Genomic DNA, 12674 nt, shown 5'->3' with positions numbered 1-12674 from the left:
GTGTCCACTGGGTATTGCATTCATTTCTAAACCCTTAAAGCCACTATATGTTGAAAATTGCTGATTTTGGTGCCCTCATATCAAAAAATACACTGTAGCACACAATACAGATGAGATCAGACAAAGTCAGTGACTAGCTGTTGAACATGGCGGGGCATTTAGCAGCCAGATATGTCCCTCAAGGAGTTGATGGAGAGCAAAACATTTGCCAGTGGACCAGAAACATGACTCCAATTAATGCTAATGTGCTCTTTGTCTGCTGGATGTGTAAATAGGCTATGGTTAGCTAATACATTTGCCATATCAACTTATAAAAAAGGTGGTGTTTACAGCTTGTTTCCACTGCCCCTAAGTGGCCAAAACATCCATCAATGCATCTTTAACTCCATCCTGATTCTGAAATTTAAAATAGCTTCTGTAATAACTGAAAATTAGACAAAATGTGCATGCATGATCAGCACAGCTGTCTGTTATCACCTTTTTACTGTATGAGAATAAAACATGTGAACCTTAAACACAACCTCCCTCTGGTCTCCCCACAGATTGAAGACATTGTCACACGAATACAAGATGAGAAAGCAGGTGGTGTTACCATCCGGACTGTCAAAAGCTTCCTCTCCAAGATCCCAAGTGTGGTATCAGGTTAGTTTATGTGTGTGCATATCTGTGTCACCGTGTCTGCATGTACATTTAAATATGTTGCAGTTCCTTGTGTGTTTCTCCTTTAAATGGGGGCTTGCCATACATGATGTGTGGATAATTGTGAGTGTGAATGTGTGGTTTGTTGTCTCACCCAGTTGAGCGAGCTTGGCAACAACACACGAGTCAGAAACAGTAAAGCAAATATGACCTTTTGGGCTCATTTAAATTGCTGCTACTGCAGTTTCAGGCAGATGATGTCTTTGCCGATAAGACCTCAGCCACTGAGGAAACTGCCCATGGTGTGACGCTGCCCTTGTCACACCGCAGAAAAGCTACTTTTCTCCTTCTCTTTTCCATCTGTGTTCCTGTGTGTGTTCCTATGTGTGTGCGCTGTATTCCTTCATGTGTTTGTGCACGTGTGCTTGTGTATGAAATGAATCACCAGTGTTGGATGGGGGTTGCTCCCTCTCTCCCAGCGGCTGTTTTCGAGTCACTCCTTCACTTGGCTCCCCTCGGCCCGACCATCTCTCTTAGCGGCCTCTGCCAAGTGCAAAGACTGGGCCAAATATTGTGCTGTCCAGGAGCAGGGAGAGAAAGGACTAAAAACCTGTTATGTTATATATAGACGCCTACTCAGCTTTGACAGCTTTGACCCACAGCTTTGAACAGAGACGAATAACAAAGACTCCTTCAAAGCTGATTTGTGTTTGTGGATTGCAGCTTTTGTCAAAACCATTGCAGATGTGGTACTGTGACGCCACTCCTAACCAATGTCCTTCTCTAAATACCAGGGGCGGACATTGTTCAGTGGCTGATGAAAAACCTCTCTATTGAGGATCCAGGTATGCCCGCTGAGAAATCTGTCAATACATGTAAGTACAATAGAGCTCAATTGAAGAGGAAGGCAATTTCAAATCCCCCCACCCTCCCTCCCCCTCTGTGTGCCTTCTCTCATGTCAACAGCTGAAGCCATCCACCTTGGAAGTCTGGTCGCTGCCCATGGCTACATCTTTCCCATCTCTGACCATGTCCTGACACTCAAAGATGATGGAACCCTTTATCGCTTTCAGGTACAAAAAGCCGTCATGGGGAGAGTCATTGATGTGTGTTAGGAGGCCTTTGAATAACTAATATAGAGTAATGAGATGATGGTAGTTTAACAGAGGGATATGTTTATTGCATGATGCTAATGAGAGCAATCCTTGCTAAGCCTATTACTCATCCCACCAAGGTCGACACTGTATATTCCTGCTGGGTGCTGCGTCGGAGCAGGAGGTGGGCTGCAAAAAAGGGCCTATGGGCCAGCCGTGCAGCTTGTCAGAGGGGTGTTTTTTTTCTTCGCTCCATCTGATCCAGCATGAACTTTGACAGGTCCCTCTGATGGCTGAAGGCTCCACGATGACTCATTACTGTGACTGGGCCATTAGCATCTTAATCCAGCCAGCCAGCTACAGTAGGCAGACTCCCCTATGGGAAGCACTGAGCTGGCTACACGCTGGCTCTGCACTTTTCACCGTCACCAGCCTCCCCTGCTCCTCCCCCTCAATCTACCTCTGAATGCATTTGTCTTCACCTCTATTGCTCAAGATTAAAAGCCATTATTGTGCCTGCGCTGCGAGGGCAGCGTGTGTCACACTTGCTCATTCAACGGGGGCTAAAAATATTCTCTCTCTGATGTTGTCGTGATGCAACAGGCCCACGTCATCAGAACCTCTAAAAAGAGTCCATGGCGCATTTGAAATGTGTTGGCCAGTCTCCATAGCTGTGCTGTAAGGAATAGTGACGGGGGAATTTCAGTGTGTGAGTCTATAAATAGATACTATACTGGTAGAAGACCCAGATTTAATGACGACTGCCTTCTGTTGTTTGTTTTGTGTATTCAGTGGTGAAGCCGTATAGCTGAACTTGATCCTCTCTGAGCTGAAATGACAAATTCTAATGCGAAAACACGTTAACCTTTCTGTTCATCACACTCAAACAAACACATTCATCATCATCAGCCTTTTGCTCTAAGGCTAATTACCATTTGAGTAATAGTGGAAATGAAAAATGTGGTCGAGTACCACTAAGTTCTAATTCTGCCCCGTTATTAAGAATGCATGATAGATGTGAGTGATCCATTATTAATGGACTTGGGAATGAACTTTGAATGTGTAATATCAGTTGCAATTGACAATTAAATATGGATAGAGAGAATATAGCTACCATTGCTCCCTGGATAGTTATGTGGAGCACATGGACATCGAGGATGATCATCAAACAAAGAGTTGACTTTGCAGAGGAAGACAAGTGCGGAGGGAGTGTGGGTGGTGGGAGAAATGAGACTCCAACATTCATATTAGAAAATATCGTTGTTTATCTAAACACTTATGCTGACAAAAGAATGCAATACTGATTACATGAGTAAATAAACAAAATCTGTCTCTGTTGTGTCCCCTTCTGTTCTCATCAGTCTCCATACTTCTGGCCATCAAACTGTTGGGAGCCTGAGAACACAGACTATGGTGAGTCACATCCTATCTGTCATTTTTTTGCGTCTTGCACCAAACTGGTAAGATCTCACTAATGTCTTCTTCCTCCAGAGCTGAAACACGGCTCATACTGTGGTTCTGTTGTTGACACTCACTGAGTATTGATCCACAGGGCCATTCCCTGTAATGTATCTGGCCCTGAGGATCCCCACTAAGCCTAACAAAATAAAGGGACAGTCACTGACATGTGCATGACCACATCTCTGGCTCTCTTTCTCAAATCTTGTTATTTCAGAAGACAACACATGGAATGCTTGCTCCTCTGTTGCACACAAAACATTCATTAGTGTTGATTCGCACAGCTGAGACCTCTGTTAAAAAAGAGCACCATCCATTGGCCCTTTTTTTTGTTTTGTAGTTACTCAGCACACAAACCATCTGACTAATTCTTCATGCTTTACTCTTTCTCTCTTTCACCCTCCAGCCATTTACCTGTGCAAGCGCACCATGCAGAATAAGGCCAGGCTTGAGCTTGCTGACTATGAGGCTGTAAGTACATTGTCATTTTGGGTTTGTCAGGAAGCTCTCAGTTCAATGTTACCATTGCGCAAGGACCAATTCTCAGAAAAACAAAGGAGCTGAAACAGCCTTGGTCTCTTCTGCAGCCTTGTAATGCCCAAATCCATTCTTCCAATCAAAAAGCCATTATCAAATTATAGACTTATACAATCTGTCAAAGATGATTTTTCTTTTCCAGCAGCGCCATTTGGCAGAAGCTGATGCGTTTACTGGCCCCAAAATGTAAACAAATAGCGTCTATAGGCCTAGATGGCATCAGCAGATCAATATAGTCTCACAATGGGCATTACTGCAGAGCTGAAGTCTTGCTGTTACACAATAGCAATCCATTGTACTTTGATATTCAAAATTACTCCCCAACTATTGTCCAGTAGACTTTCTTTCTTTCCTATTCAGGTCACTTTATGCCTCCAGGCCTCATTGCGCTCACTGTTACATGCCTGCTAGTCAGTACTCCGAGTTTTTTCTCTCTTTGTAATGAGGTCATGTGCTGTATCTTTGACAGATGCTTGCTGGGTGGTGCTATTAAGGACGCACAGTTTAGTATGTAGCTTTGATATGTGTACATTATGGTGCTTTAAAGAGCTTGTAGACATTAGATTTTTTATTTAGAAAAAACATAATTTATCATGTGATGAAGAGTTTGCGGTATGGGTCGCAACCTGCGTCAGCTCCTGCTGGTCTCACATCAGAAATAATCTCTATCTAAAAATGCAACATAGTTTTTAAAAGTATATACTATTTTTGATAATAGCAGTAGAGAATATTAAACCTGAATTTTAGCCATGTACAAAAATGATGAATATGTTTAAGAGTCCATATTGTACCTGGCAACAGGAAAATATTTAAGGGAACAACATTTCGGGAAATACACTTATGCGCCTTCTTGCAAAGAGTTATATAACAAGACTGATAGCACTCTCACTGTGAGTGGTATCAATCTTCTCATCTAACTCTCAGCAAGAAGTCGAGTAAGCACATTTCCCACAATGACAAACCATTCCTTTAAGACACTGATTTGTTGCAATTACTATAGTGATGAATTCAATAATAGTGTATACAAAAGAAGAGGAAAACAATACCTATGTGTGAAACTCCAAATATTATGTGGTATCAGTAGTTCAGACTTGTTCAGGAACATGTTTGCAAGAGGTCGTCTCATCTCAGCAATGGTAATCCAAAGTTATAGCATGCCATCACAGTGAATGGATAATGTAATCACCTAAAGGCCTTGGATTCAAATAACCTTCTCCTCAAATGTTGTACGTGATTGGTTCCTCCAGGAGAACCTTGCCCGGCTGCAGAGGGCTTTCGCCAGGAAGTGGGAATTCATCTTCATGCAAGCTGAGGCTCAAGTCAAGTGAGTAGACGTGTGCACACATGAGTCAGAGCATGTCACCTCCTGACGTCAGCGCCAGCCTAATGTGACACACTTAGAGGAGCTGTGGGGATAGAGAGAGATGTTGACGAAATCAGGTTTATACATTCATACTCACAAACGCTAACCTTTGGCTACGTGCATGATGTGAGTGTTATTTCCCCAAGGAAGAGAAAATGCTTCAGTGTGCAGAGTCAGTTGGGCGTTGGGCCAGTGTTGTTCTCATTAACAATGCTGTGTTTTGGTATGCCCTGCTTTGACTGGAGGGTAACATGCATTAAATACAGAAAGTATTCCTCTGTGGAATTTAACACACACACACACACACAGACACACACATTTCTGCCCAGCTTTTATCTCATTGTAAGACTTCCATCTGGTGGCTGGCATGTGTAAGCACAGCACTAATCCCTTCTGTCATTCGGTTAAGACAGAACCTTCCTCTTGTAAAAGAAATGTTCAAAGTCATGCCATAATTACTAATGACTGATGTTTTGTACGATGGGGTTGATATGGAAAGCAATCCTCATATATCTGGGGAGAACAATGCCAAGCAAGGGCTGATCAGTAAATGTCAGTTATGTAAGAGCTCGGCCCCGCCAGCGGCAACGCCAGGCATCGCTTGGTGAGGCGAGCAGACAGGTTAAGACCCACACTCCTCAGCTTTTCGCTCTCTAGCCTGGCCTGCCAGTGGTATTTGCAAGTGTGTGTGTGTGTGTGTGTGTGTGTGGCAGGGAGAAAAAGTGTGAGACTTAATTCTGGGGCCTGTTATATTGAGTGTATGCTGTTTGAGCTGATATTTCAAAGGCGTGAACTCTATATATGAGTTTTCTCTGTTCACAGGATTGACAGAAAGAAGGACAAGGCAGAGAGGAAGATCCTGGATAGCCAAGAGAGGGCATTCTGGGACGTCCATCGGCCAGTGGTGAGTTACGACCAAAGTACTGTAGAAAAGAACAGAAACAAATGAATGAAAAAGAAAGGAGGGTCAGATGCTGCAAAATTGTAAAACTGGAACTGAATAAAAAAGGAAGACGGAAAACGCCTATCATGTAGGTAGACGATTTTAGCATTTAAAGCCTGAAAACAGCAGAATCAGCTCCACATGCTGTTCAGCTGAGAGCCATGTTTTGTTGTTGGTAGCAGAATCAGATTTGGTGCCAGTCACTTTGCATATGAGCCTTTGTGAGTGTGGCATTGCTGAATAGAAAAACAGCTTTGTATTGTGTGAGTAGGGCAGGCGCAGACAATATATGCTGGAGAAACACTGTTATCTGACCCAGAAACACACTCTGTCTCCTGCTGCCTCCCACAGCCAGGCTGTGTCAACACCACAGAGATGGACATCCGCAAATGCCGGAGAGAGAGGAACCCACACAGGGTAAAAAAGGTGAGGAGACAAAATAAATTCAGTGTGATACGTGACAGTGTAGCTTTCACAATCATAAAATTATCAGGTCTGCACTGGCCTGCATATATATATATACATATATATACATATATACAAATACCAAGGGCTGAAAGAGGAGTTAGAAAGGATGTGGGGAGTAAAGGCAACAGTGGTGCCAGTGGTAATTGGAGCCTGGGGGCTGTGACCCACAAACTGTGAGAGTGGCTCCAGCAGATTCCGGGTACAACATCTGAGGTCTCTGTCCAGAAGAGCGCAGTCCTAGGAACAGCTAAGATACTGCACAGAACCCTTAAACTCCCAGGCCTCTGGTAGAGGACTCGAGCTTGAGGAAGACACACCACCACCCCCCATGGGAGGGGGTGAGAGGGAGATAATATGTATATACATATATATATTACTATTTAATATAATATTAAAATTACAAATTCTAAATATAAATTGTTGGTGCAATTCTAAAAAATGTAAAAACTATGGAAAAACACTATGTAAAAACAGTCAACTTTAAAGATATTTAGTCTAAACAAATATCAACCCACCATGTGTATTTATGTGTAATTGTAAAAAGTAAATTCCTCGTCAGGCTGTTAAAATCCCTACATTTCCAGACGGACTGACCTCACTGTCCTCAGTGGTAGCTACAGCCCTGGTCCCACAGCTGTTACCTGACATTTATCAAACTGCAGTATTGAGTCCCTGGTCTGTCAAGGGTTATCACAACCCAATGGCATCAAAACAAAACCAAGCCGAACATGTCTCTCCCCTCGCCCTCTCTAGTCAGTGTATGGGGTACCAGATGACGGCCAGAGCCAGCCCAGTCCAATCCATATCAGCTCCCAGCCGGCCAGGAAGCCCACCAAAGAGGACGTTCAGAAGGAGGTAACTCATGGTGTGACAGTCTGTTCCCATATGTTATTACCACTAGCCTGCCTCACCTATCCATCATAACGACAGCCAGGACGCAGACTGATGAGCTGTTACCTTATTTAGCTTCCTCATTACTGTCTCTCCCTCTCCATCAGATAACTTTCTTGAACATACAGCTGGACAGACACTGTATGAGGGTTTCTAAAGTGGCTGACAGTCTGATGAGCTACACAGAGCAGTTCATGGAATACGACCCCTTTGTGTCAACCACAGAGCCCTCCAATCCTTGGATCAGTGATGATACTTCCTTCTGGGACTTGGAGGCAAGGTGAGGCTGGAGGGGCCATGTTGGGATATGGGCAGAGATTTGACCAGGGGCCAATAACACTTTCAACCAAGGTCAGGTGGAGCGTAGAGGCCTTGGTGCAGATGAACTTTTGTTGTCCTGAATTGGGAAGGAGCTGTCTGTTTGTATCTCATCTCAAATGAGAACTAACGTTGGCATTCACAAAGGTTGACTGTGTTCTGACATCTTGGCCTCTGCTCTCTGTAGAGCAGGAGGGAAAATGACTTGTAAACAACAAAGCATTCTTTTCCGTTTCATCCTACCCAATTTCATTCTGTTCCTCTGAGAGCAGCCGTGACCCTGGCCAGCAGCGTGTGAAGAAATGGGGCTTCTCCCTGGAGGAAGCGCTGAAAGACCCGGCAGGACGAGATCAGTTCCTGAAGTTCCTGGAGTCAGAGTTCAGCTCAGAGAACCTGCGGTGAGTCATTTAGAGCTCTGTAATACATTGCGGCATTGGGACACTGTTGGTGGTATGTCCTGCATACCATAAAAAATGTACATACATTCAGATTCATCAAAGATTTGTTTACCATTTTATACTGTGGTTTTATGCATGCTATTATCTTTTCACATTTAATTTATTTTACAACTCACAAGCAGCTTATACCCTAATCCTAATCCTAACCTTAACCCTTATAAAATGATATATAATCATGCAATTAATTTCATTGTTTGAAAAATACGATATATATTCTATGAAACGTTTTTTTTACTTGGCATGATGCTGTTTTAGGTTCTGGTTGGCAGTGCAGGATCTGAAGCGACGACCACTCCAGGAAGTGTCCTCCAGGGCGCAGGAGATCTGGCAGGAGTTTCTTGCCGAAGGAGCACCAAGCTCCATCAACCTGGACTCTCACAGCTACGAGCGCACCAGCCAGAACCTCAAAGACCCCGGACGCTACAGCTTTGAGGACGCTCAGGTGAGCTGTGTTGTGTCTTCATTGCAGATGGATTCACACATGTACATGTTCATGCATGCATGAGCATAGCATTAACACATGCATGAGTAAATACCAGACACATACATGGGAACCTGTACACATAAATACAACCAATAAAAAAAGCTCAACCTACCACAAAGACTGTTAAGACATGGCCTGAGGGAGCTTCCTTGTGGCTGCAGGATCGCTTTGAAAGGACTAATTGGGACATTTTTGATGATAGGGACTTGAGGGAGTACACATCAACCATACTCTGCTTCATACAGAACTGTGTTGATAATGTCACATTGACTAACACTGGATGACAAAGGAGGTCAAAACTCTCCTCAAGGACTGTAACACCGCCTTCAGGTCTGGTGACAGAGCAAACCTGGAGAGAGGCATCTCGTCCTGAACTCCTCAAAAACAAAATAATTCATAATAGACTTCTGGAAGATCAGTGCAGACCCCGACCTACTATACATCAACGGGGACTGTGTGGAAAGGGTCCCTGTTTTCAGGTTCCTGGGTACACACATCTCTGAAGATCTCTCCTCGGGCCAGTTGCATCAACAGAGCTTACACCCAGTCTTAAGCTAAGTCAATCGTAACTTGGCGTTCTAGGTCCAACCTAATAGTTACGCTAGTTGCACCATCTAGGCTTAAGCCTTCTTCTCACTAAGACCGAGCATAAATCTTATGCCTAGTTAGGAGCGGGCGTAAAGTCAAAATCTAGGCCGTTTCTATATTCACTCTCTTCTGGCAGTCGATCCATACTGCTGCTTTCCACACCAACCAAACCAGTAAAGGCAGGGGAATCCTCTTCAAAAACATCAACAATGATGTCACTGTATACTGATGTTTTCAGTAGAGGACCCTCACCGGTTTGATGAATTTATTGAAACGTCTTTCTTTGCCTTGCTCAGGAAGTCTTTCCACTTTTTCAGTACATTGTTTTCAGAAAGAAGAATCTGAATCTGAACAATCCTTTATAGCTTCGTTATTTCTCTCCAAGTCGACTGCTTCTTCTTATTTGTTACTACATTGGACTGCTTGGCAGTCAGCGTTTTCTTGTGGTACCTGTGCAGCTCTATTAATTTTCATACCTCAATGTCTGTGAAATTGCCCTTTCTTTTTTTTTGATCCTCTATAACGTTGCTGCAAATTAGAAATTATTAGCTACCAATTAGCAAGACAGCGGAAGATTGTTAACAATGGATCCTAGCAACGCACACTGCTTGGCAATAGCCATAGTCGTGTGGGCATTCTCGCATCACTAAGACTGGGCATAGTTAAGACTAGGCTAAAGTTTAATCGGTGCAACCAACATGACATCCATTCTAAATACTGGTCTTAACAAAGACCGACATAGCAGTTAGGACTTCGCTTAGTAAAGACCAGTTGGTGCAACCCATCCCTGAACTACCAACACTATTGCAGTAGTCAAGTAGGCACAGCAGCAACTCCACTTCCTGCTGGTGTCCCTCTACCGCTGCTCCATTGAGAGTGTCTGTCAGCTGCTCAGCAGTGTACAGGAGAGCCCTTCAGGGGGTCATCAATACTGCCCAGAAGATCATTGGCTGCTCATTGCCCTCTTTGGAGGACTTACTCAGCTCTCACTGCCTCAGTAGAGCAGCCAACATACTGAAAGACCCATCCCACCCTGGACATAATCTGTTTGACCTGCTGCCCTCTGGTAGATGCTTCAGATCCATCAAATCACAGACAAACACACATAAGAACAGCTTCTACCCCAGAGCCATACGAGAACTGAACACTACTGAACACTGACACTGACTGTGTAAGACCTGTATGCAGTGGTGTACTGGCTATCATACCGGGACAAATCCTGGTGGGTCACCACATTGGTGGGCCGGTGGGCCGTCAAAAAAATCCATAAAGTTGTTACCAGCCGTGTCTGTCTCTTTACCAGCCCTCTCTGTGTCCCTGTCATTAGGGGTGCGCATGAGAGCGTGCTGCGTGCATGTTCAGGGACTGGGCTCACTGGCCAATCACAACCATGTCATATACTGTACATATGTAATCAGCCCTCACCAACCCTCACCTCTGGTGCTACAGAGTAGGTGATTGAGGTTAAATAAAAGATGCGTAAACTGTACCCTCAAAAAAAAAAAAAAAAAACATGCTAAATATATTCAAATCTTCTCTTTTTATACCTAATTATAATTTAATATTACTTTCTGTAGTTTTTACTTAAAATTTTAGTCAAACAATATTTATGCCATGCATTAAAAGCTTGTATAAGCTCTCTTTTGCACGTAAAAAGGTTCTTTCACTGAATTCAGATGGGTTTATCAGCCACTATATCCATTTATTTTCTCACTCATCCACTTACCCACAGAAACACTGAACCCTTCCACCCCACTCATGTTACACAAGTGAATGAACAAGAAGGTACAGAGGAGGCGCAGAAAGATAGAGAGAGGAGAGAAGAAGAACGACGGAGTGTGTTTGTGCCAGGGCCTAATGAGGCGAGTAATGCCATGAATGGGTTGCTCGGTCGGTTCACCATGGATTCCTCTGATTCAAAGTTGTTTGGTGTTGTGTGACTTGGAACGCCTCTCACTGGCAGGACATTACTCAGCTCTGTCTCACAGTACTCTGCCATACATATCAGCACACTCAGTTTGCATCACCTCCTGCAAATCACACATGTGTGTGTTGCATGACCGTAATGCCTCTGCTTTTTATTTGTGTCTCTTGTTAGCTTTTCTCATCTGTAACTCTACAGCCAACACACACTCATCAATTTCTCTTTTTCTATTGCAGGAGCATATATTCAAGCTAATGAAAAGTGACAGCTATGCACGCTTTTTGCGATCCAACATCTACCAAGACCTCCTGTTAGCCAGAAAGAAGGTGAGCTGTACTCACTCACCCCCACATTTAACATGACTTTGTCACTCTCATTGTATTTTCCTGATTGGTTTGATTGTTTTTCATAAGGTTCTTAACTACTGTATGTATACAGTCGTAAATGCTGCAAACTGTTTGGTGATATTTTTCTGATATGAACATACATACAATATACATTTGACATATAAAGAAGTTTAGACAGCTTAAGAAATAGAAATTGTGTGCCAATAGGTTCAATGTTAATCACTATTATTGGTAAGCTATTAAATAAGTCTGGCAAACAACAATTCAATGCTATATGTGAGCTTTCGGAGCGACATGAGACTAACAGAGCCTCAAAACGCAAAATCACTATACTCAAAATGCAGGTAGTATACAAAGAAACTGCTAAATTATTTAAAATGTCAAGGGAAGAGCCTTTGGAAGTCATGACATCATAGGCCAAACAGACAAACTGCAGTCAAGTGGAGGAACAACAGTCATACTGTAAACAGAAACTAGAACAGATAGGACAGTACAGTGTTAGTATGCCCCAGCTTTGTGGCAGTGATGGTGTTTTTGTCACTTTTATGCAATTTACTTTTTTTTTTTTAGCTTTTACTATGTAACATGGAGCTTTTCAGCAAATCACAGCTGCCTCTGTTCATGCTAGCCTTTCTGCCCTTCCCGGTTTAAACACTGCTCCCTCTGCTGGCCTGTCACTGATCCCACTCCATTTCCTAAAAAAAATGCAACCCCCACGTTGTCCTTGGCCCTCTTTTGCAATGCTTGGCCCCTTTTCCTCACTAACGACATACGTCACTCCTGACCCCATCAACACCCCTACCTGACCCAAACACTCACCCTGCTTCCCCCCTCCCAAAACAGCAGCCAGCAGACACTGAACAGGGCCGCCGCACCTCCTTGGAGAAGTTCACCCGCAGTGTGGTAAGTCATTTGGAGCTGGGGCTGTTCATATCACAAACCACACTGGCTGGCTCACTATCAGTGGCTTTTGCAATTATAACCATATTACACTCTATTGTGGCTTTTTACACCTGTTATAGGATGTGTGTTTGTGGATAAGATAACACGCTAGTCACATGAATGCTTTCCTTATTGGCTGTGTGATTTATTAAGTATTTGTATGTATCCACTTTGAGCTTCTCAGTCTGGTAATGTATTGTCATTTTAATTGACCTTCCAG

At 43.4% G+C, this 12674-nt stretch overlaps 1 protein-coding gene across 2 annotated transcripts in view; it reads left to right on the top strand.

Annotated features, from left to right (window-relative positions):
* Positions 1-12674, top strand: part of LOC137199792 (regulator of G-protein signaling 6-like) — a 41897-nt gene that overhangs the window by 26934 nt on the left and 2289 nt on the right. Inside the window, exons 3-16 of one of the 2 annotated variants that reach the window (XM_067614333.1) lie at positions 543-642; positions 1434-1484; positions 1606-1712; positions 3095-3146; positions 3598-3662; positions 4976-5052; positions 5914-5995; positions 6386-6460; positions 7256-7357; positions 7501-7673; positions 7984-8109; positions 8425-8611; positions 11402-11491; positions 12356-12415. In XM_067614333.1, coding sequence (XP_067470434.1) covers positions 543-642; positions 1434-1484; positions 1606-1712; positions 3095-3146; positions 3598-3662; positions 4976-5052; positions 5914-5995; positions 6386-6460; positions 7256-7357; positions 7501-7673; positions 7984-8109; positions 8425-8611; positions 11402-11491; positions 12356-12415 — 1347 coding nt within the window. The remainder of the gene's footprint in view (positions 1-542; positions 643-1433; positions 1485-1605; positions 1713-3094; positions 3147-3597; positions 3663-4975; positions 5053-5913; positions 5996-6385; positions 6461-7255; positions 7358-7500; positions 7674-7983; positions 8110-8424; positions 8612-11401; positions 11492-12355; positions 12416-12674) is intronic. The other variant, XM_067614334.1, reaches the window with a different exon arrangement.

The sequence above is a fragment of the Thunnus thynnus genome, chromosome 16, assembly GCF_963924715.1.
Source record: "Thunnus thynnus chromosome 16, fThuThy2.1, whole genome shotgun sequence".
NCBI classification, from domain to species: Eukaryota; Metazoa; Chordata; class Actinopteri; order Scombriformes; family Scombridae; genus Thunnus; species Thunnus thynnus.
This window is presented reverse-complemented; position numbering and strand designations above follow the sequence as displayed.